This window comes from Podarcis vaucheri, assembly GCF_965113315.1.
Source record: "Podarcis vaucheri genome assembly, chromosome: 8".
In the NCBI taxonomy this organism is placed as follows: domain Eukaryota; kingdom Metazoa; phylum Chordata; class Lepidosauria; order Squamata; family Lacertidae; genus Podarcis; species Podarcis vaucheri.
This window is the reverse complement of record NC_138766.1, coordinates 30,238,846-30,263,908: the sequence shown is the minus strand read 5'-3', so window position 1 is coordinate 30,263,908 and position 25,063 is coordinate 30,238,846. Positions and strand designations below refer to the sequence as shown.

At 41.8% G+C, this 25,063-nt stretch overlaps 1 protein-coding gene across 2 annotated transcripts; it reads left to right on the top strand.

Moving 5' to 3' along the window:
* Positions 1-787: 787 nt before the first annotated feature.
* On the top strand, positions 788-14,178 carry BLOC1S5 (biogenesis of lysosomal organelles complex 1 subunit 5). 2 transcript variants are annotated; one of them, XM_082234698.1, is made up of 6 exons: positions 788-1,004; positions 4,367-4,449; positions 7,093-7,222; positions 8,320-8,378; positions 12,534-12,726; positions 13,454-14,178. In XM_082234698.1, the coding sequence occupies exons 1-5, from the start codon at positions 884-886 to the stop codon at positions 12,708-12,710; spliced, it is 570 nt and encodes a 189-aa protein (XP_082090824.1). In that variant the 5' UTR covers positions 788-883; the 3' UTR covers positions 12,711-12,726; positions 13,454-14,178. The 2 variants fall into 2 exon arrangements, with proteins under 2 accessions (XP_082090824.1, XP_082090823.1); XM_082234697.1 differs by having other exon boundaries at positions 793-1,004; positions 12,534-14,178.
* The last annotated feature ends 10,885 nt before the right edge of the window (positions 14,179-25,063 follow it).

The following is a 25,063-nucleotide window of genomic DNA, read 5'->3' as shown; positions in this document are numbered from 1 at the left end:
AAAGGCTGGGACCCCTGACCATTAGGTCCAGTCGTGGGTGATTCTGGGGTTGCGGCGCTCATCTCACTTTATTGGCTGAGGGAGCCGGCGTACAGCTTCCGGGTCATGTGGCCAGCATGACTAAGCCGCTTCTGGCGAACCAGAGCAGCGCACGGAAACGCTGTTTACCTTCCCGCCAGAGCGGTACCTATTTATCTACTTGCACTTTGACATGCTTTCGAACTGCTAGGTTGGCAGGAGCAGGGACCGAGCAATGGGAGCTCACCCCGTTGCAGGGATTCAAACCGCCAACCTTCTGATCAGCAAGTCCTAGGCTCTGTGGTTTAACCCACAGCGCCACCCGCGTCCTAAGGATTACCAGGGGGTATATCGCATTGAAGTCAGTGCCACTTCTGAGTAGACAGGGTTAGGATTGCACTGTCAGGCATCCAAACAGTTAGAAAACTTGTGTTTAGAAAATGAAAACTAGAGCTCCTCCAAATTAAAAGCAGCATTTTTACATTATAAAGTCGGGGAGGAGATAAATTAGTACAAGAATGTAAAAGTAAAAAAAAAGAACACGCTCGCACACAAACACAAATGGATCTTGCTATCTTATTCCAGCTGGAGGCTGCTTTCTTCTTAACTCTTTAACACTAACCATCATGACAGCATTGAACGAGCATATAGGCTTGGGTGACGTCACAGCGATCGACCCCCCCTCCTCCCTCACTCGGGCTGCGAACTTCCCCGCAAAACGAAAGCGCGCTCCTTGCGCATGCGTTGAACTCGCAAGGCTTCCCCGCCCTGCTCTCGCACACACTACGGCAGCTGCGCATGCGCTGTCCAAGCATTGAGCCCAAAGTCATCCCCGCCGCGGCGGTTGCTGGCAATAAGGAACGAGATGAACGGTGGGGGTCCCGTGACCCTCAGCCCAAGTAAAACTGGAGAGCCGCCCCTGTCCGGCGGCGCTAGTAAGAAGCGAGGCTCGCTGGGGGCGTCGTCCTCACATCCTATATTAAAGGGTAAGAAGGGCTCGGATTTTTAACCCTCAGTGAGAGAATAACAAACGCGGGTGGTGCGCATGCGCAGCATCGGTTTCTCAGTCTCAAAAGGAGTTTCCTAGGGCGCATGCGCGACATAGGTTCTCAAGTGGGAAAGGCGCCTCCCTGAGCGCATGCGTGAAAGTGTCCTGTTTGAATGGGCTTCTCTAGTTTAGGCGGCTGTTGCAAAGGTAAAATTTACAAATGTGCCCGGAATGGAAAGGGGCCCTAGAGCTGGGGAAATTGGATAACTCGTGAGGAACTCGTGAAACCGAGTTCCGCGGTGCTTTTTAAAGAAGTGTGTAAATGGGATTGCAGACTCCAAAAAAATGGCCATGGGCGTGTAACTTGCATAACATTTGATAATTTGGATCCTAGGTAAGTTATGCATCTCACTGTGAAAAAAATCTGTGGAAGGAAGAGTTTTATTTGAAGAGGAGATCTACTCTGTTAGTATGAACAGTGGAAACAAATAAGAGCATATTCATAAGAAACTCCTTATCTGCTCTCTTCCAGATAATCATTGAGAGAATATGCTTTTAAATGGGCTGCTGCCCACCCTTTTTGAAAAGGTTACCAAAAGTGGAGTATAAAATAAGAGTGATATACCAGGGATGGGAATCTCATTCAGCCTGAGAGGAGATTTTAACGTGGACAGTTTTCCAAGGGCCACATTCCGAGGGTGGGTGGAGCAAATGACAAAACAAATGAAACAAAACAGGCCAACATACATGCTGGCAAGCCAGCAGAGATTCCTCTGCCTGACTTTTAAGAGTAACTAGCAAGTCATGGCCGTGTATTTTCTAAATTCTTCCAGTTCTAACAGTGTTAAGCACCTAACAGCAACATTAGCCAACCATTGTGCCTCGTTCTTAGGTTGCAATACTATGCCTGAGAGTAAGTCCCACTGAACTTCCTTTTGAGTATCCAGCGGTATTTGTACTGCAAGGTATTCCATTTTCTTAAAACGTTTAAAAGTTGCCAAGTGCTTGACTCTTCATGGATTTGGAAGGCCTTGCTGCAAAGCCAGACCTGGAACAGCTCACTGCCCTGGAACCTCCAGCACTTTTCTGGCCTGAGAACAGGGCATACTTTGGTAATATGGCGCTCTGAGCGAGGACAAAATCTGGCAACACCCCCTGCCCGGATAAATATAGATTTTATTGATAATTTTGTTGGCATCTGTCTGCCTCGGGAGACAATAGAGGAGTGCCGCTTTGGGGGGAAGTCAAACTGTTGGAAGGTTGCAGCACCTGCTGTGACTGATATGGGAAAGACATGCTTTGTTGGCAGCTGGGGCAGATGCATAGCTGTCAACGTTTCCCTTTTTTTAAGGGAAATTCCCTTATTCCGAATAGGATCCCTCGCAAGAAAAGGAGAAAGTTGACAGCTATGGGCAGATGAAGGCGTCTGGTTGTGCTGCTGCAGATGCACCACGGCATTTCTTCTCTGCGCTGCTCCCAGAGGTCATTTCTGGAGGTGGCAAAGGAAAGGGAATGAAACTTAGACAGGTGGGATACCTTTCAAATGCCATGCAGATCATTCCACTTTTTACTGTGCTTCCCAGTGCTGTGTAATGCAGACTCATATTATTAACAAGGGACTTTTGGCATGGTATTCTATAGAGTGTGCTGCTTGAGCAGCAATTGAGTGGTGTGGGTAGGATTAGTATAGTGCTGCCTTGCAAATAAGGAGCTGTAATATGGATTCAGCCATAGTCAGAACAATGTTTGGGTACAATATTCCCTGCAAATATTTCCTTAAGATTTTGCATGTAAAAGTCCACAAAAATTGTTACTCCTTGTTACATGCCTGATTTCAGATCTTTGGAAATTGCTTAGAGATTAGCGCTGGGATCCTCTAATTGCTCTGAAAAATTCCTAACAATCCAGTCCTATGCTAGGTTATACGTGGGTTTAAAGGTAAAGGGACTCCTGACCATTAGGTCAAGTTGTGACCGACTCTGGGGTTGCGGCACTCATCTCACTTTATTGGCGAAGGGAGCCGGCGTACAGCTTCCGGGTCATGTGGCCAGCATTACTAAGCCGCTTCCTGCGAACCAGAGCAGCGCATAGAAATACCGTTTACCTTCCCGCCAGAGCAATACCTATTTATCTACTTGCACTTTGATGTGCTTTTGAACTGCTAGGAGCAGGGACAGAGCAACGGGAGCTCACCCCGTCATGGGGATTCAAACCGCCAACCTTCTGATTGGCAAGTCCTAGGCTCTGTGGTTTAACCCACAGCGCCACCTGCGTCCCTATACATGGGTTTAGGTACAACTAATTCTACATAGATCAGGTTTTTAAAATCCCAAAAGTTATGATTGAACTGCAAGACCTTTCAGCTTGGAGAGTGGTGGCAAATGTTGAGAGGCTTGACAATGTCAAAGATGGAAAGGGTACAGACTGAGCATAAAAACCCCAATGAGTTGAATAATAATGAAGTTAGTAAGGCCTCTTTTATTTCTTTAAAAATGTGCTACTCCAACTATTTTATAAAACATTAGAAAATTTTTCATTAATCTCTGTGTACAAGCTTTAAAAAGCTCAGTTATTTCTGTTGAATATTATTCTGTCTACAGTTCTAATTGCCTTTTTTTTCTTTAGGAAGCAAAGTACAACTTAATGTTGCAAAGTTATGTGCCTATCCTTTCATAATTAAAAGGCCCTTTACATGTATGGCTGCCTCCTCTGTTAGCCAAGGGGACGGCATTTTAAGAGTGATACAGCCCAGGCTTCGTATACAGTGGTACCTCGGGTTAAGTACTTAATTCGTTCCAGAGGTCCGTTCTTAACCTGAAACTGTTCTTAACCTGAAGCACCACTTTAGCTAATGGGGCCTCCCGCTGCTGCCGTGCCGCCGGAGCACGATTTCTGTTCTCATCCTGAAGCAAAGTTCTTCACCTGAGGTACTATTTCTGGGTTAGCGAAGTCTGTAACCTGAAGCGTATGTAACCCGAGGTACCACTGTAATTCATTGGCTGTTTTACTGCATTCAAACTTGGAACTAGACCTGGGCGATATATCCATATATCACCCAGGACTGATATTAGGGGCAGACCGTGATGACGAATATTATTTCACTATAAGGCAGCAAGTCTAGCAAAACTTTTTCATCATCATCCTGAAGGCTGTTCCCTCCATGTAGCTAATGGAAAAAGAGTGAAAAAGATAAAGTACAATAGAAAGGAAGAAGTGGCCTGCCAAAAGAGGAGATGGACTTTGGGGGTTGGAAGAGAGGGAATATCGGAGAGGCAAGAACCACCATGATTTCTTGCAGGTCCCTGATAATGCATACATGTTTTTATTTATCATGAACATGTCTCGTTACTTTTCTTATAGATGTTGGAGAAATATATTCCAGACTTTTGGATCACAGACCGGTTATTCAAGGAGAAATTCGTTATTTCATTAAAGAATTTGAAGTAGGTTTGATATTCTATATTTTGAAATAATGTACTGGTACCTTGTAAATGGGGGAGGGATAGTTCTAAAGTACAGTCATCTTAAGATTTCAGAGAAATGTTTCATGAATGGCTGTTTTTTATCTTTTTTATAAATAATATACCCATCATTCTGACAAGTAAATATTTTTATAAATTACAACAGTTATTCAATCATCATGTTAACATTTCATACTCCCGACTCCTTCCCCCTCTTTCTGTGGTTCTTTACATTTCTTTCCATCTTCTTGCATTCTCCAAATTATCTCAACATATTCTGTTATATATTCTCGTGTATATCTCATATATATATTGAAACTGCAGGTTTTTACATTAATCCTGTCAGTGTCTTAATCTGTTTACAGTTTGTTTGTAAATACTCAATAAACCATTGCAATTCCTTAAAAAAATATTGTTATCTTGATTTCTTATTCTTCCAGTAAGTTTTGCCGTTTCTGCATAGTCCTTAACTTCTGTATCCATTCCTCTCTCTTCAGGACCTCTTCTTTTTTCGATTTTTGGGCAAATAACATTCTTGCAGCTGTGGTTGCATACATAAATAAATTTCTATACTGTTTAGGTAGTTCCGATCCTATAATTCCTGAAAGAACAGCTTCTGGTTTTTTAAATAAATGTTAGCTTAAGCATCTTTTTCAGTAAACTTTAACCTTATTACAAGACCACCACAAAAGAAAAAAGGCACTGTACCTTCTTTCTCTTTCTCCAACACATACCGTATTTTTCGCTCTATAACACGCACCAGACCATAACACGCACGTAGTTTTTAGAGGAGGAAAACAAGAAAAAAAATATTCTAAATGAAATAGTGGATATATGATTTTTATGGTTCATGCTGTGGCCACAGACATGTGATCTGACAGTGAGTTTGGAGTAGCCCAGTGCAAAAATCCTGAGGATCCATGTGGATCCATGCTTTGTAACCACGGAGGAGGGAAGGAAGGGGAACCATGGATCCTCTGCTCACGACTGCAGCAGATCTCCCCCGCCACCCGCAGGCATTCTCTCCATAACACGCACAGACATTTCCCCTTACTTTCTAGGAGGAAAAAAGTGAGTGTTATGGTGCAAAAAATACGGTATTTGATTTGGATTTATACATTACTGCCAATCTACTAGGTGTTAGGTACTATCTATATAGCATTTTCATATAGCTTTCTCTTAAACTATAACCTGCTGTAAATTTTATATCCACATTCCATAAATATTCCCATCCATTTCTATATTATTACCAATATCTCTTGCCCAATATACCATTGAAGATTTCTTATTTCTTTCAGATTTTCCACAACTCTGCCTCCTACATTTATTCCATTAATGCAGGGTTTTTCTTGTTTCTTCTTTATTTTCCAAGCCAATAATTTCCCTGACTTGTTCAAATTGTTTCTGCTTTAAATATTTAATTTCCCACTCTATTTCCTGGTTTATTATCACTGAAGATTGTGTTTGCAACATCTTGATATCCTGTTTCATTATCTCTTTTCGAGGGGAATTTATTCATTCTTTTCCTTTCCTTTTTATTTCTTGTAATTTTTCTTGTTTTTTCTGCCCTCTTATCTTTCTTTCATATGCACTTTTTTGACAAGTAAATATGGAACAGATTATCTGCAGCTTTTGGATGTTTGCATTGCTCATGACTCGTGTCTCTTGAAAATGCCAGCTGTTGACATTTGGGGACCAGATCTTTAAAAGCATGAAAATCATAATTTGGCAGTGTTTCAAAGCATCTAAAACTTGTAGTTTCATTTACCACCACAAAGACTATTGGTGTGATTTTTCTTTGTTTTTTTACTTTTTAATAAAAGATCAGATTGTACGGCTTCTGGCCTTACTGTTTATCTGCCCTTTAAGATCCACCCAGAAGGAAAGACACACCTCTCCTTGTCTCTTGCCACTGTCTTTAATACTGTCACTGCTGCTGTTTCTAATAGAAGAAACTACCACATTAGTTTTCTCTCTCTCCATGTTTTCATGAAGGAACAAATGATAGCAGTAGCAGGAAAAGGCCAGCAGGGGAGGAAGAGGAACTGGTGCAAATAAATAGGCATTTGAGAGCATTCATGGGGAATCTCTTTCCCATACCTGCAACATTTAAAATTATCCCAAGGAAATAATACTAAGTTCTTGATTTTCATAACCTGTCTGAAAAATGAAAGCATCTTTTAAAATTACACATAGTGTAATCAAACCTATATTTTCCCATATTAAATAGATACCTTTGGGGGGTTTTTTGTTTTTAAATGTTGAATATATTTTCCACAAGATGGCAGCAAAACTTCAAGCTGAATGGCCAGAGCAGAGGTGTGTGTGGACCCTGAATTTAGTGATAGCTTCCAGTTGGTTTCTGTTCAGAATTGTTGATGAAATGAGCAAAAGCAAAACTTTGGGTATATTTTTCGTTTTTGAAAAATGAGGTGTGTTAATAATGAGGTTGTGCTCCATAAACATTTAGAAGCATTAAGTGAGAAAGGTCTAGATATTCTGTACTGTTTAAAAACATTTTTAAAGGGGGGGGGTCCATTTACTAACTTCAAGGTAGCATCTAAATAACAGCATATGAACCTCGTGGAATATGTAGAAATTCCCTCTTTTTAACTTTCTCAATAGGAAAAGCGTGGTTTCCGAGAAGTGCGGGTTCTTGAAAACTTGAAGAACACAACTTTTGAGACAAATTACCAAACTCTGCCAAAGTGTGAACAAATGATGCAGGGGAACCTAAATGAAGCTCTCGGGAGATGTAAGCTAGAAATTATTGGTTTTCTTCTATGCCTTTTACAAAGTGTTTGGATTCTTAAACAGCTCCACATAAAGTTGGAGTCTTTATGTAAAGTAGCCATCAGGTGGCCCTTTTATTCACACCATTATGGGCCATATTCAAAAGGAGATAAAGATGTGAGTATTTTCATCCTGAGCTTTCCCTGATGTTTTAATTGTAGAGGGAAACTGCTATTTAGTTTTAAAAGCACTTTGCCTTTTCATCAGTAGGAGATACTACCATGAAAAGAAGTCTCTGACTTTACAAATTGTCCTCCCTATCCCCTCCTTGTTATGGCTGTTAACACTTCCATTTCCTGTAAAAACAACAACAACATTCCATTCTGAGCAAGGGTAGCAATGGGTAGGTATGTCAAATTATGCATGAATTTGGTGCATCATAGTTAGGCCTGCATGGCTCTAAGGCAGCAAGATGGGATCTGGGAGGAACCATCCAACACACACACACATCCCATGGTATGGTTGAAAGGTACACTACCTTACTGAAGCTAAGCAGTCTGGATCTGGTTAGTGTTTGGATGGGTGACCACCTGGGAACCACGTGTATGCCACCCTGGGTCCCATAATGGAAAGAAAGCAGAATATAAATGTAGGAAAATAAAAACCACTGTATGAAGTTGCAAGAGTAAGATTCCTGGAGATATACACAGGCAGCAAAACTTGGGAGATAATTCTATTCCTCTTTAGCCATATATTTATAAGTTATCATGTTTAAAGCAGAAAATGGTTGCGGATATTACATTTTTACATAGTGTTTTTCAGCATCCTGCATAGATCCAAATGTCTCAATGACTAGCAGAAAAAGTGTTATGCAACTTAAGTGAATATTTAAATTAATAGAATATGTGTAGGCACAGAATTTAGACTACCTTGAATCAAAAAACTCAGTGGCTCTTAAAGTTTACCCAGTCATGTCAAAAGGCGTCCTGACTGAAACTAGATCACAGTATGGTTAAGATCCACAGCTTCTCTGTGCAGTGAGATTAAATAACTCTTGTCGGAAATGTGTCTCTTAAGAGGAGAATGGCCAATGAAACAATTGTAACCTATACATTTCAGTACAGGTAGCCAATGAAATGATCAACAGACTCCAGGGGAGAGAGCAGGAAGAAAGAAAGGTAAGGATTAATAAACTAGTTAAGAACTAATGCCGGGTCTAACCTGCAAGGTATTCTGGTGATAGTCTACGTAGTTTTTATGTAGTTTTTTCCTTGCACCAAAACACTGTATGGTTTCAGAATAATTGTTCTGCGCCTTCAATCTTTCCTTCTCTACTTTTTCCTTCCCTACACCTACAGCAAGTTAGGTTTTGCTATGGTAAACGGGATTTTGTGGTTTCTTTTGTTCATTTGTTTGTTTGTTCTTACTATCTCAACAGCAAGTGTTCCGCTGCTGAGTCTTTCCTTTATATTATAATACTGCATTCAACACAGCATATAACCCAGCGAGGAAACAACTAGCTGAGAACCAATTAATGAATGCTTTAGCATATGCTTAGTAGTGGATGCCTTACGGTTAAATACAATATTTTTGTCCAGGTACATACCAGCTCTCTTGTCACTGAAAAAGCATGCTAACACACAAGGGGAGCTATGCTACCTCTGCCCCGACCACCATTCTGCCTTTCAGCTTGTTAAGGGCTACTCAGTGAAGAAAAGGAACCTCTTGTATTTGTGGAGGCTCCCCCCACCCTTGCATTCTGGACCTTGAGATTTTCTTGGGCTCCAAAAGTTTCAGAGAGCCTCCGTGACCACAAGAGACTCCCTTTTTCTCTAGGTCACCCTATGTAGTAAGGTGGAAGGAGACAGCAATGGGGGGAGCTAGCACCCTAGTCCCCACATCCTCCTCGCATGTGTAACACACTTTCCAGATGACTGAAGGGTGCTACTATTAATCCATAAACTTCAGCAACATGTTGACTTCGCCACTTTGTAACCCAGTATGGCTTTTAAGTAAAGCTATTTAGGAGTACAGTGGTACCTCTGGTTGCAAACGGGATCCGTTCCGGAGGCCTGTTCACAACGTGAAAAGAGCACAACCCACAGCGGCACGTCTGCACATGTGTGGGTTGCGATTCACCACTTCTGCGCATGCGCATGGTGTCACTTTGCGCGTCTGCGCGAGAGGCGAAACCCGGAAGTAACCCTTTCCGGTACTTCCGGGTCGCCGCAGGACGTAACCTGAAAGAACGTAACATGAAGCAGACGTAACATGAGGTATGACTGTAATGCCAATCCATAGTTTGCATTCTGCAGACTTCTGATATGTTGCATGTGTTGAAACTGATGATCCCTGAGACTGCCTGTGGCGTTCGTATGGAGCCCCCGGTTGTTTCACGGACTATTAACCCGTACACCACTAATCTGCTGCCACCAACCAGGTTCTGTCCGGTAAAACACTTAGTCTCAGTCGGGGTCTCAAGTTAACAACGAAGAGTAGTTTATTGCAAACACAACTAAACTTTAAATGCATTCGAAACACTGTTACCCTTTACCCTCTTAGTCTTATTGTATCCTGTCTCTAACTCACTCTAACTCTTCTACCTCCCCTCACACAAGAACCAATTGCACTAACTGTCTCTCTATTTTCAACTGCATTTTCCCAACTGTCTAAACCTCTGGCTAAGCCTTTTAAAAACAGGTAGGCTCCGCCTCTGGGCTTTTCTATTGGTCTACCTATTAACCCTTTCTCTCCCCCTGTACAGACATTTCCAAAAGAATGGGCAAACGCCACACTGCCAAACGGTAATGTGCAAGAAATTTGCAGATTCCTGCAGTGCCTTCAGTAAAACAAAAGTTGGTTCTAGAAGCTCACTTTCCTTCAGAATAGCTGCAAAAAATGTAGAAAGAGGTTGAGGAGAGCCGCCATTAGTAAGTCTTCAAGAAGCACTATAAAAATAACGGAGTTACTAGATCCTCTTCCACTTTCTCGGTATGTGGAAAGTTTTTCTTAGAATTTCCTTCACAGCTTGAGAAAGGGGAAAGAGATGGTTAAAGAAACCCAAATCCCTATTTTTCGTGGAACAAAAAATATCCAACAGAATGGAAATGTAAATCTTTCCCTGCTTAGTTGAAAACACTGAACATATTATGAATACAGCTTATTGAAATGGAAGTGTTTCATACTTGTGGATGTTATTTAATGAAAGGCCATATTATAAGAACATGTGACTCACTGGAATCTCTCACATGGCTGCACATTGCTTGTTTGTAATACAGATATTCTAAAACCTCAGGATTAGGAAAAACTGTGCAAGAAGTTAATTCTCCATGTTAGTTCTGTACTTCACTATTATAGGCAACCTGTTCAGCTCTCTAGGCTGTAATAGAGCTGCATTGTAAGATGGCTGCAGCTACAGTCAATGTTTCTATTTGTATATGAAAATGATGGATAACAGTTAAATGATATCAGACATAATATGGATGTAAAATTCCCAATTTATTCAACTTGGCTAAAATATTGGGAGTCTACCACAGGTACACACATTCCCTCCTCTTCGCTTACACACAAATTCTTTCCTTTAGCCATGATGCGGTGTTAGATCTGCACCAATGTATACCTTTACCCACTTCAAGCGCTGGCGTCAGCCACTAGTTTGAACCTAACCACAGTTAAAGTTAATATTGGTGCAGATATAATACAGTACCATGGTAAGAAAGCTCCAAAGAGGTGGTTTCAGGTAGGGCTAGGCAATGTATTGATATGTAATCTCGGTTGGAAGTCCATGTGGTGATATCAATTTCATAGTTTTTGACCTGGCAATATATCGCAAATCATGATGCGCATGTGTGTGCTATGCAAAAACCACAATGTGGGGGAAAACGAGAAGCCAGCCAATGCCTCTACATAGCCCCATCCTTATTTCAGACATGATTGCAGACACTTTCTGTCAATACATGTGGTAGCAATTCATTCCTATATCTGTTAGATTTAGCATGGTGATGGCTGTATGAAGACTATAGGAGATCCACAGCCAGGAAGATTTATAATGTTTGTGTATAATGTTCAGAAATAGTGCAATAGTGAGGCGTTAGTATTGGCTGGGGTAAATGTATGTTGAACATAATGCCCTAAACCATAGAATTGACCATACTCTTATGCCAGTCTTATCTTGTATCACTTTATGCCTTAATTGGAAAGGACTGCTGAAAAATTCTTTAGAACCAGCTTTAGTTTGCTCACCAGATTTCCCTTCCAGCCTTTGCACCATCCTGGGAAAGCTGAAAATTATTATTTTTTAATTGATGGCTTTCCCTAGCTTATGTGCGTCATTGGGCAGCTTAATTCTACATGAACAAGACAGTCCTGTGTCCTGGCTACACTTCACATTTATTATGTGAGCATATCTTAAGATGGAGGGCGACAAATACTAAATACAAGGTTCCTGTGATAGAGGGTCACTTTTTATTTTTTAAAGGAGCATATCAAAATCAGTGGTTCATACATTTTGCTGAAGTTAGCTATCAGAACTGGATAAGAGAGGTTATTAAATGGCGTTTGCACTGCTTATTAAACTTTCAAGTTAAATATTGAGTGTTGCCAGTCCAGAGTATAGCCAAGCACTTACTGTGTCTGTCTGGGTATTTATGTTAAAATAAAAACAAAGTGTCTGATAGGATGATTTTAAAAAGACAGATTTTGCTTTGTTCATTTACTTAAATTTTCCTTGTTCTGCAACCGTACCCAAAGCAATTTGTCCGCAGCACTGTAGAACAGGCAACAACCATTTTGCACAGGGGTTACATTCCTGACCCACCCATGTGTTGGCAGAGTATGTGGAAGCCCCTTTTACCCCCTGCCCCCTTTTCCAACCACTTCTGGGTTACGGCTATGTTCATGCACAATCATACGTTAGTTAGTTGTTGCCTGTATACAATTGCACATACTACAGGGAAAGCGCTAGAAACAGTACCAACCAATTTACAAATAGCAGCAGTGTAAGAAAAAAGGCAATAACGAAGGGGAAGCCACAAATTAGATTTAGCAGATAGCAAATAGCAATTGCGGTGAGGAGGGGATAAATCAGAATGAAAGCAAGCCGCAGCAGGGAGAAACTGAAGCAAAAGCATGGTTGGCCAGTTGTTTTCTCACCCATGATGGTGGCAAAGTATAAGGGCCCCTGTTATAGTGAAAGCTGGTTTCCATTGTTGCCTTGTTAACAGTGACACCAGGTCTGCCCTGTAAACTACTTGTCATCTTTTTTGTTATATTTTTGTACCACCAAACCTAAACTGCATGGATGTTTTCTTTTGTAACGTCCTTTTCCCTCTCAGCTTCAGACTGAGAAGCTAATGGCTGGTGAAACACGACGCAGAGCTCTGTGGGAGGAGTTTGTGAAGGAGCAGCAGAACGCAAAAGCAGTGGTGGACGAACAGCACATCAAAGCAATGGAGCGCCTCAAAGAGCAATATGCCGCAATGGAAAAAGACCTCGCCAAACACACTCTTTAAGAAACTCGCGTGCTCAGTAAGACTCCTCCTCATTTGCAGTATTGCTTTTCTTCTTATTCCAGCATCTTCCAATTTCAGGGTTACCAAGGAAGTACCAGAATTCAAATAGCATAGCAGGAATAACAAGGAATTGGGGAGGGAGGGGCTCTATAACGACTGTAATTATTCTTTGGCACTGATACTGGTGGCATTCAGATGATCAAGCCTTTGCTTAATAAGCCAGGATATTCACAAGCTCAGTGCCATCACACACACTCCCTTTGCTCCCCATTTCCTTTCAGTGGAGAAACAAACCAGGAAGCCACAGTTAAGCATAGCTTCCTGTTGTGTCTGAACTGGGAAACCATGCTTAATAGCTCCCAAATAAGTGAGAATTTGTAAGCCAACTTTAACTCCATGGACATGGTTTATTGTGGCCTGGCTTGCTTGGAAGCCATTAACCATAGTTTCCTGGTCCAGACATAGCTGGAAGTTTATGGTTAACTGAAATTTCCTGGCTTGTTTCCCAACTCATGAAGGGAGGAGTGAAGGGGCGCTATACAGGTACATGGAACATAAACTGGAGTTACTAAACTAAGATAGGATTTGATTGAGGCAGGTATTTATGTTAAGTGTTATTTTTTAAAAAAACAAAACAAGTCTATGTAGGAACATAAAAGTATTCTCCCTCGATAATCTGAATTAGTTTCTCTGTTTCTATGTACAACCATTCATCTTGTAAATTCATCCTATTCTTCATACAGGGAATTCAAATGAGCTCTTTCACAATTATACCTTGGCTTTCAGAACAAGGAAGATGGTGAAAATTTTATTTGAGAAATCATCCAAAACTACAAAGTTATGGAAGTACAATGCCCTGAGTTGTATGGACAGACTTTTTGCTAGAAAGCTCACCACAAAGAAATCTGAAAGATCTCTCAGAAGAACTGATTTAAAAAAAATAAATGTATAGAATAGCAAGAATGGGTGACAACCTGAGATTTTCAAAAGTATTATTCCTCCTGTTATCCAGCATTATAGGGGACAACTACTACTTTTTTTGAGCACTGCATGTGAGCAACTTTTGCTCGAGATGAACAACCTCACATATCAATTTGTGTTCTTACAAGGAGATGGTATTATGGAGCGTGATGAGCTCCTGTCTTCACTGTGATTAATCTGCATTAAGTATTAGAATAACGGAGGGAAAGCTCCTTGATTAGTCCTTTGTAACCTAACTTTCAAAGAATTCATTAATAACAGGATGAAAGCCAAGGCAGGCTAAGTGAGGAACAGGAAGATCAAGTGTTATTTTAACAGCTAGGCAGTGCATAAAATAGGAACATGTAAAACAAAATTACTCATTATCTGTGTTGCAACTGCAGATGGCCAACAATGGTTGCCTGTGTGAATGTATGGCTTAGTGTCAAGGCTCCATCCTGGCAGCCTGTTGATAATGTGATTAAAGTGAGCAGAGGAGATGGAATAAGTATTTGTGATTTCTTTCAATAACACTGAACTTCTGCCAAGCTGCTCTATCCACTACCGTAGGGCTGACAGCTTCATCAATCATCATCAGGTACCTGGGCTGAAAAGAGCACTTGCCAGCAACTGAGGCATGCTGGAATGTTGTGAATTCTCTTGTGGATTGGGGGTGGGGGGGCAGGAGGGGAAATGGATGACTTTAAAAGCATTTCACACGCTGCGAGGGGGGCAGGGAGAACCTCTAACAAAATTGATGCAAAGCAGTTTTTCAGATGTCTGTGAACTCACTGATGTGGTGAAGTAAATTAAGAATCTGCATGGCTTATTATAGAATTGAATTTGAGGCAGTTCAGAAGGTCGCTCTTGGTTTTTAACTCTGTGTTGGTCTTCAGAGCAAATGCCAACTTTTTGTAACTCGGATATTGGTATGATTTTTTAAAATAATAATTTCTTCTGTTGAAGTTAACTTAAGGTATGACACCACCTGTGTGACCCTTTCATGGGTTTTATAGCTCTGAGGCAGGGATCGAAGGAAATGCCTAGCGCTGTGCGCATCTGGGTTCAGCAGAAGCAGCAGTACTTCCCAGAAGATGTAGCTGCTAGTCTCTCATTGTCTGGAAATGGCTGCCTTACATCTCGGCTTTACAATTCTGTAACACCCAGAGCCTCCGTTTCCTTCCACTCCTTGTCTGCTAAAAGCTCACAGCCTCTCGTGCCTAATTTGAGTGTTTCCCTTGTCCTACTTTCTTCCTGACCCCTTCCACTGCTCATTGCTTTTCACCAGGGGTCAGCAAACTTTTTCAGCAGGGAGGGCTGGTCCACTGTGTCCCACAAACCTTGTGGGGGGCCGGACTATATTTTGAAAAAAATTAATAATGAATGAATTCCTATGCCCCACAAATAACTCTGAGATGCATTTTAAATAAAAGCACACATTCTATTCATGTAAAAACACCATCAGGCCTCACAAATAACCCAGAGATTCATTTTAAATAAAAGGGCACATGTAAAAACACGCTGATTCCTGGACCATCCACGGGCCGGATTTAGACGGCAATTGGGCCGGATCCGGTCCCCGGTCCTTAGTTTGTTTATCCATGCTTTTCATTGTTGATTTCACCCCTTTGCCTTCTCCATCCTGCCTCCTTCAGCCACTCTAATTATTAACCATCCAGTTTCCTTACCTGCATAGTACTTTCATATTTCGTGTCAGTAATATACACCAGGGGTTGGAGGACAGTGAGTTCAAATCTTGAGCTTCCCCCTCACTCCTGCCCTGGGCACTTTGACAGGTAGGTTTGGTTGCCCACCCATCAATATCCTGACATTACCATGACATCAGATGACCTTTTTCCCCCCCCTTTGCATGCCCAAGTTGGATTCAAATCACACCTGCAAAAAAACTCAGCTGAACCTACTTTTTGGCATGGATCAGTTGTACTTTAGAGTTCCTGGGTAGATGAAGGTCACATTTTAAAAGCGCCATCTAAAAGCCCTGCTTTCAAGGAACAACTGGAGGGCACTTTAATGCTCCCTATTGTTCCTTGGCAGCTGCAAATTTACCTGACATCATATATAAAAGCAGGTATATATGATGTGCCCAAGGTGTGCCCAATTAGGACCCCTTCCAAGCATAATTTATTCCACAGATTGGAGGGTCTCCATGCCTGATACATGCATTTTCCCAACCTAAATCAATGATATATGCATTTTTTTTCTGTTGAGGTTGGAACTTAACGGGTTAAGTTCTTCCCATGATGCCACACCATTCTGACGTCAATTTTGGAAGCTTGGGAGGAGCTTGGGAAGAGTATGCCAGTCCCACTCGGTACTTTGTGGGGAAAGGATGCAGTTTTGTCATGGCTGCAAATAGTCCTGGAAATTCCTGAGAAATGTTGGAATAAAAGCTGTAAATAGACAAACCTGGACTGTGTGTGTTTGTCTGGAAGCCAAGCTACATGACAGTTTTACACCGCTGTGTAATCTCTGCTACGGCGTGACTGAGAGATCGGAGCAGAGCGTGCGGCAGGAGAAGTGTGCCGGGCAGTAAAGAGCTAATTGAGGATCGTAAATCAATTAGCGGGGGTCGCGCCAGATCAAACAAATTGCACAGGTTATGGATACCCTAAATCACCTATCGTAAAACTGTCACGGAAGAGCTGCCGGGAGCTGAGAAATCTGCGGTGTCTAGCAGAGGAGCACGCAAGCAAGCAAGCAAACAAGCTGAAAGACGCTGGGCTGAATGCTGCGGAGGCCGGAATTTGAGGCAAGCAGCTAGCTGAAAGACGCAAAGGTTTGCCTGTGCTGAATGTAGCAGAGCTGAGAACAGCGGAAACCGTTTCTCCACGCAGCAGGAGCCGGAAGAGCTGGTGTTTTTGTAAGTACAGCTTGGGGCCCCTGGGGAGAACAGGAGAACATGGCAGATGGCCAGGAGGTGGTTCAAGCTCCGTTTGAACAGCTTGAGGAACTCACCGCCCAAGCGTGGAATACCTGGGCAAGATGGGTGAGAGCGTGGTTCATAGCCACGGAAGTTTGGGACATTTCCCAGAGGGAACCAGTGCAACTGGTGGACAGAGATGCAGGAAAGCTGAAGTCTGTTTCTCTGGAGGAGAAAATGCAGAGGGAGAAAGCTATGAGAGCTGAGGTCTGCATGTTGAGAGCAGGTGTTCATGCAAATTTGCAACATCACCTGGATGGCGTTGAATCTGCGTGTGAGGCCTGGAGTGTGCTGAAACGTCTGTGTGAAGGCTCAGCAGGAGGCCAAGAGCAGATGGAAGCTGATAGCCTAGAGATGGCTGGAGCCCCTGTTCCTGATGATTTAGCCTCAAGGAGTGCTAGTGAGCAAGTCGGGGGGGCGGAAAGTTCCAAAGGCAAGTTTGAAAAGTTTTCCACTGAATCTGCTGGAATGGAGCGGCAGTTCAGGGGGGGCGGATCTGGCAAGGAGTGCTTCTCCGGAAGAAGGAGAAGGAGGCCAGCTGGGAGGAGCCCCAGGCAGTGTTTTTCCACTGGAGTTCGTCGGTGCTACGTGTGTGGATCTCACAGTCATTTCAAAAGAGACTGCCCACAGAGAGCAGCTGCACAGGAAGGCTTCAAGGACACCTTCCATGGAAATCAGTCGGGTTTCCATGGGAACCAGTCTGGAAGGGGAGGTCAGCGTGGGAACGCAAGAGAAGGACGAGGAAAACAACGTCAGGAGACTTATCAAATCACGGCTAGTCTGGCGTTGGCTGAAGACAGCCGTGGGACAAGCCAAGAGCTAAGTTTTGTTATTGACTCTGCAGCTAATCGCAATTTGATTCCAGAGACACCTGCTGTCGAGAGGTGGAACTGCACGGCAATTCCTGCCGGGAAAACTGTACTGTTTGCAAATGGACAGAAAAGAAATATGACTAATGCTGTAAATTTGCATTTTTGTATTTTACAGGAAACGTTGGAGTGTTGTACTGTTCCTGGGATGCAACACTGTCTTTTATCTGTGCCTTATTTACTGAAAAAGGGATTTACGGTTTGTTTTCAGGGTGATGTGTGCACAATCTCCAAAGGAGGGAGGATGCTTGCCAAGGTTAAAAAGGGGCAGAATGATCTCTTCATTCTTAAAACGTCTCTGGAGGGTGGTGGGAAGGTTGAGAAAGCACAAGCACTGCGTGCTACAATTCCCAATCATGATTCATGCGTACATGCTTGGCATACACGTACAGCTCATAGTTCTCTTGAAGAACTACAGGTGCTGCCAGAAGTTTCCAATGGTTGTAATATCTCAGAATGTGGACATGCTGTAAGTTGTGAAACTTGCAAACTGGCAAAGGTAAAAGGATGCAGTTATCCAAAGGTTGAAAGGATAACAACAAGGCCTTTTGAACTGATTCACATAGATTTGTGGGGTCCTGTAAAGGAACCAAGTCTGGGAGGGTCAAGGTTTCTGCTCTCGATGCAGGAGGATTTTACTCAGAATTCCTGGATACATGGCCTCAAATCCAAGGATGATGCAGCACAGCTGATCAAAGGGTGGATTGAGGGGGTGGAACAAAGGTTTTCCACCAAAGTGCAAGCTGTCACAAGTGACAGAGGAGCTGAGTTTACAGGTTCTGCTTTGCAGAAGTACTTTCACAAGAAAGGGATACGTCACACAGTGACTTCACCCAATCAGGGGGGGGTGGCAGAGCGGAAGTGTCAGGCTCTGGTTAAAACTGCACAGGTGTTGCTGGAAGACTCTGGGTTACCTCCAAGGTTTTGGCTGGAGGCAATCAAGTATGTAAGCTTCACCTGGAATCGCACCTACAATTCCATGGTAGGGGACACACCGTTTGGGTTGTTGCATGGCAGGAAACCCCAGATTCATTTTTTGCGTATGTTCGGGTCACGTGCGTCTGTGCCGGTACCTGCTGCTTTGCAGGGGCCAGATGGATCCAAGTTCCGAAAAATGATCTTCTGTGGGTATGAGCCAACAGCGAGTGCATGGAGGTTTGCATTTCCATCAGGTGATCAGAGTAAGTTACTGATCAGTAAACACGCTGAGTTCTATGAGCAGGATAAAAAGACACAAGCTGCTGTCAAGCGTGATGTTCTTTCAGAGTGTCTCTCTGATTCAGAACAGGAAGATTATGAGGGGGAGGAAGGAGAGGCTGAGTCTGATGATGACGATCAGGTAACTGACCAAAGTCAGGAACAGGAGGAGGTATCGGTAGTTTCTCCACAAGATGTAAGGAGAACACCCAAAAGCGAGCCCAGTTCCCCTGTGAGTGTAATGGAGAGGATTCGAAAACGTTTTAAGTCAGAGGGGGAATCCCGTGATGCTGAGGACACATTTCCTGGTGGCAGTGAGTCAGAGGTAACATCTGAGTTTATGCCCAGAAGGTCTAGTCGCACAACAAAGGGCATTCCACCTGAAAGATACCAGGCAACATGTGCGTGGGCGAGATTCGCACAGTGTGATTCTGGGAGTGTTGAAAGGGTTCAACAGGTGCCTGGGAAAGATGCTGGGAAGGAGCACAAGGCAAAGGGTAAGGTGTTGAGCTCAAAAAGGTCTTGTCAGAAGGTGCAGCAAGGGGGGGTGTTGAGGTTGGAACTTAACGGGTTAAGTTCTTCCCATGATGCCACACCATTCTGACGTCAATTTTGGAAGCTTGGGAGGAGCTTGGGAAGAGTATGCCAGTCCCACTCGGTACTTTGTGGGGAAAGGATGCAGTTTTGTCATGGCTGCAAATAGTCCTGGAAATTCCTGAGAAATGTTGGAATAAAAGCTGTAAATAGACAAACCTGGACTGTGTGTGTTTGTCTGGAAGCCAAGCTACATGACAGTTTTACACCGCTGTGTAATCTCTGCTACGGCGTGACTGAGAGATCGGAGCAGAGCGTGTGGCAGGAGAAGTGTGCCGGGCAGTAAAGAGCTAATTGAGGATCGTAAATCAATTAGCGGGGGTCGCGCCAGATCAAACAAATTGCACATTTTCTACCTACGTCATATTCCTGCTTCTTGCAAGAAGAAAAAAAGTTACTCCGTCCATGGTTGTTCTTTAGGAACCTCGTTCATTTCATTAGTCATTTGTTACAATCGTGTTTGTTATTAATTTGCTGTTTCATTTGTTTCCTTCCCTCCCCCTGTTACTCTCAATGGGAGTGCAAGCTGCTTTTCTTCTGCCTGTAAGTGCTGTGTTCTCTGTCCAATTGGCATTGACTTTTCAGACATTCTGCTACCCCTCCAAGGGATCAGACCTGCCAAATTTCAGACAAATAGGAAAAAGGGCCCCCATTGTTAGGCTATGTCTATGTCTGTCTAAAGTGGCATTTATTTTTAGTCCAGTCCTGGACACTTAATAGCTGCTCACATACAGCAAACTAATTCCTCCACTCCCAGTGAATATTAAGGCTCTAGGAACCAATGAAGAAGCCTAGGGACACTCCATGTATTACAGGAAATAAGCTGTACAGTTTGGGGCTTGTGATGAGATTTTAGTTTGCTTTATGTGAGCAACAATTGACTTTGACTGAAAACAGATTTAACTAAGAGCTGCGCATTTGCTTTTTTCACCCTTCCCTCCTTAGGTAACCTCCACCAGCATGTATTCCGAGTTTAGAGAAAAACAAAAATAAATGAGCAACAAATTAATATGTGCCAATTTGGAATTCATTTGGCATTTATCTTGTATTTCAATTTTTAATCAGTTGCCAAAATGAATCCGGTTTTTCTAGCATATCCTGCCTTGGCCTTTGTGCTCCCTGCTTCATGTCTTTCAAACTTCCTAGAACCTCTTCACATCATTCCCCTTAGTCTGCCCGTACCAGAAATAATGTTCATCCTGTCTCTAAAGGCATTTTGTCCAAGAATAGCCAAAACAGTCTTTCACTTCCCTCACAAAAGCCAGACAGTTTTTGAAAATTCTGTTGTCTGCATTTTCGCCCCCTCAGTACTTAAAATGCTTGTGGACATTCAGCGACAGCACAGCAGCTCAGCCAACCATTGGCAGAGATTTTAACTGCCATGAGATCTCACAGCACATTACAATATATATGTGCAAACTGGCAAGAGTTCTTATGCCGGCAACATCTTTGGTAGCAGCAGTCATGTTAAAATGTTAGGATGAAGAGGTCAATGTTATGTATTGAAGTTCTCACCCTGGGCCAGCAGGGGGATACTGTAGATAGTTTTCACTCAGGTCCATATATGCAAATAAGGGATTGAAATTGATGTTCAGTGATTGGATAGTTACAGAAAGTGTTACAGTTGCGTTCTAGTGGAGCTCTATATAAGCAGGCTGGCTGAACCCTTCAGTTCAGTTCTGTTCTGGCCTGTGAATGAACAAGAGCTTTTTGAAGAATCGCTGTGTCGTCTGATATGTTCACCCACAACTTAACAGCCATCATTTAAAATGGGTCAAAATTGACCACCCATGGTTGGTAGAAATTTCAAAGGAACCTAACAGACAAGGTTCTCTGTCCTCATTTCTTAGTGTTAACAGGTTCTTTGAACTCAGTACCTGATATAACTTCAAAGAGTGTTTGATACTGCACCCTAAAATATACATAGCAGGGTGGATTTGATTTAAATCAAATCGATTTAAATCACTAGTCAGTAAGACTTGATTTAATTTTTTATTTTATTTTTTACAGAAAGACTCATTCTTGCTGGTATAATCTTAGTATTTACAACCATATGAAGGTTTCGTTTTTGGAATAATCAATTTTCAGAGTAGTTTTTACAGTTATATCAAAAATTTCTGATTTGGTTATACTATTAGAAATACATTGACAGATAATTATGAAATCATTGTGAGGTTTAATAAGTTACCTGTTTATATTTGGACAACTTTTCTGCTGTACTTTATGGGAAGGAGAAAAATAATCATTTCCTTAATAACAATTTAAACAATTTATTTAACTAAACCAATAACATTGTAGCATATGTATCCATGTTTGTTAACTGATGTGGTTAAACAATTTTTTTATAAAAAAAAACCAACAACCTTAGACTGAGTTTTTAGCACACATGAAATACTTAAAGCAAATCCTTATTTCCTGATGAAAAGCCTTTGGACTATAATGTAACTTAAATAGAAAACTATCTTCATAATGATTTTTCCTCCAAAAGCATTTTATTTAAAAAATCCAATTTATATAAAAACAATCCAATTCACATTTAAAAAAACTGATTTTTTTTGTTTAAAAAATCATTGATTTTTATCCACCCTGATACGTAGTTTGATTCCTAAAATCATTTAGACACAAGTAGGCAATATTAACACTTGCAAAACAGATTCATTCATAGGACTTGTGTTAGCTGCTTCTGCTTTAATTACAACTAGTACAGATATGTAACCTATTTTGGTGATAGGTATTTTGATCTTATATTTTGTTTTCAAGGAAAGAGACTTTAAACATTGCTGGGATTTATCCCTGCTCCAACACAGATTTGCTATTAGGCTTTGGGCACATCTCTGTCTCAGCTTTAGTTTCTTATCCAAAATTTATAGAGGTGACAGGTCTACCTATCAAGATTATTGTAAAGGCAAACAAGTTTTTTGTTTTTGTTTTAATAAACTAGTATTCTTTTTTACATAATATTTACCTTATGTAGGCATTTAAAAAACGCAAATAGAATACACATGCTGACATTTTTAAAACTCGGCTGTACACATCTTTGATAAATAAGTATTAAGCATTTTATATAAATGATCTCTTGCCTTTATTGAAGTATTGGTATACTACAAATATAAAAGAGTATGTGAGTTGCGTGAAAGCTCACAAAAGCTGATAAACATTCATAACAACCTTTTATACTGGTTCCAGGGTTATTGCAAAATTCATGCTTAACTAAAGTCCTCAAGAAGGTTGGATGAAACACTGTATCGTAGCTTATATGGAAGTTACTGCCTCTGAATGCCGTGAATTGTCTGCTCACATGTTACACTGTTTAGATAAGTAGACTGTTAACATATACTGAAAAAAGAGAAATGAAAGAGAAGAAAATATGTGAATGAGCTCTTCTGCCAGCAATTATGAATCAAAGGCAATAAGCATTATATGTTCTACACATCATTCATCATTTGTGCTCTATTTGCTGTCGATACAGATACTTCGTGCTAGACAAATACAGAATACAACAATTTGGGATATGGATTGACACACAGTTATAATTCAGTGTTATAGCTGACAAGTGGAACCTGTTGCAAAATAGAGTGCTGCTCTGTTTTGTCCAACCAGCCATGCCACAATATTCCATTTCTTCTCCCCTGGTTTTAAGTTTCCCACCCCTTGAAACTCAGCATTCAGTGGTCAAAACTCTCAAAGTTTTGTCCCATCCCCCTATTATTATTCATAAGATGTTGGGATTTCCCAGGACCATGTTTGTTTTTCAGTGGTCCTGTTTCACCATCCCTCCCCTCTGCATTTGCTGTGGGAGGGAGTGATGCTCCTACTGGGCAAATGACCCTAGATGAACCATGTCCTTGTATTCTGTCAATAAAGTCTGGTATTTCATTGTGACTTTTACTGGCAATGTAAAGGAAGCTGTTTCTTGTTTTCTTATTGTTTGCTCAACACTTTTATGCAAAAACAGGAACAATTATGAAGAAAACAGACTGTGATCAGTCTGCTTGTGAAAACTGCTCAGCCCGCTGACATAATAGTCACTTGATATCATTGTTATATGATTTGTTGCTCGCCAGCAGGTGTCAGTATGAGCATTGAAGGTACTATGCACATCTGAGATGTACTTATCTGCATTCACACCAGTTCTAACATCCCAGCCTTCAAACATTACTTAGAAGCAGTGCTTCTCTTCTAGAAAATGAAAAAGGTGTAGGTACCCCAGGAAAAAAGCACTGCTTAGAAGGAAGTCCCATTTCAGCTTCCTTTTAAAGACATATTTATACCATTTTTTTGGTGCTTTTTTGTCTTGAAGTAGAATCATAGAATCATAGAGTTGGAAGAGACCACAAGGGCCATCGAGTCCAACCCCCTGCCAAGCAGGAAACACCATCAGAGCACTCCTGACATATGGTTGTCAAGGCTCTGCTTAAAGACCTCCAAAGAAGGAGACTCCACCACACTCCTTGGCAGCAAATTCCACTGTCGAACAGCTCTTACTGTCAGGAAGTTCTTCCTAATGTTTAGGTGGAATCTTCTTTCTTTGTAGTTTGGACCATTGCTCCGTGTCCGCTTCTCTGGAGCAGCAGAAAACAACCTTTCTGCCTCCTCTATATGACATCCTTTTATATATTTGAACATGGCTATCATATAACCCCTTAAAAGTAATCTAGGATAAGGTTAAGTTTGCCTGTTGTTGCTAACTTTAGTCTTCAGTTCTTTGGGGATATTGTGCAGCCTGCTTTCTTGACCTTGAATGAGAGACCCTAGAGAAGCAACAGGTGAAGAAAGAAGGGATTCTGCTTACTAAAACCAGCATAAAGAACCAGAACTCAAGTGTCTTTGATGGTATGGATTGGTAGCCTCTGGCAGTGAAGAATGTCACTGAGAGGGGATTTGCTTGTTTGTACATCTGACTGTTACTCTACATAGAGCAATCACTCACCTACAGTCTGAAGTGGTAAAGTCTGTGGACTTTGCCAACTGGCTCCTCCTCCTTACTCTGCATGAGCTGTTCTCAAATAATTGTTTTCCTTGTCCCTTTCCTACAATATCTGTTTTCATTCCTACATTGTTTGCAATGGAAGGCTCGGTAAAATATGTGCTCCCCATCTTTCAATATCTGTTTTTAGTCAGGGATCTGTGAGCATCCTTAAGGGCTCTGGAAAAAAAAACCCAAAAAATTGCAATTGCGGAGAGGCTGCAATTCTCTGCCAACTTATTTGGGAGTGGGTCTTAGTGAAAGCAATGGAACTTCCTTCTGGATAAAAATGTATAGGAGCAGGATGTTAAGTGGTCATCATTTGTTCACAGGACCACAGGAGACTAGGGTTAGACACATCACAGTTTACTTCACTTTAACCCACATTTAAGATTCTACCAATTCAACACTAAAGAATGCTGCTTGCTTCTTGAGGGGGATTTACTGATCGCTTAGACCTGCTTCAGCAACATTGAGAAAATAATGCAGGAGTTTGGTTACTACTCCTCTTTGACATGCGCCACATATTCATGCACTGTTCTTGCAGTGACTCCTGTCACAGGGCCAGATCATCCAGTTTCTAATCTGAAAAAAAAACTTTGGGTTGTATTCAGTCAAGTTATCCCATTAGCAGAAGGATTTCCACTTGTGCAGCAGACATTCCCCTACTTCTATCCCACCCCGTACACCCCTCAAGTATGTTCTGAGAGTTCCCCCAACCCTCCAAAGCAGTTGGGGGGGGGCAACAGGTAGAGGAGAAGAAGGGGAAGTTCTATTGCACTAGCAGAAGTTCTTGGATTGATGGGAAGACTTTATTGGATAAAGT

Coding starts and splice junctions, on each gene's coding strand:
- BLOC1S5 (XM_082234698.1), top strand. CDS start 884: ATGAACGGTGGGGGTCCCGTGACCCTCAGCCCAAGTAAAACTGGAGAG. Junction 1,005..4,366: donor CTCACATCCTATATTAAAGG/GTAAGAAGGGCT, acceptor CTTTTCTTATAG/ATGTTGGAGAAATATATTCC. Junction 7,223..8,319: donor AAATGAAGCTCTCGGGAGAT/GTAAGCTAGAAA, acceptor TATACATTTCAG/TACAGGTAGCCAATGAAATG.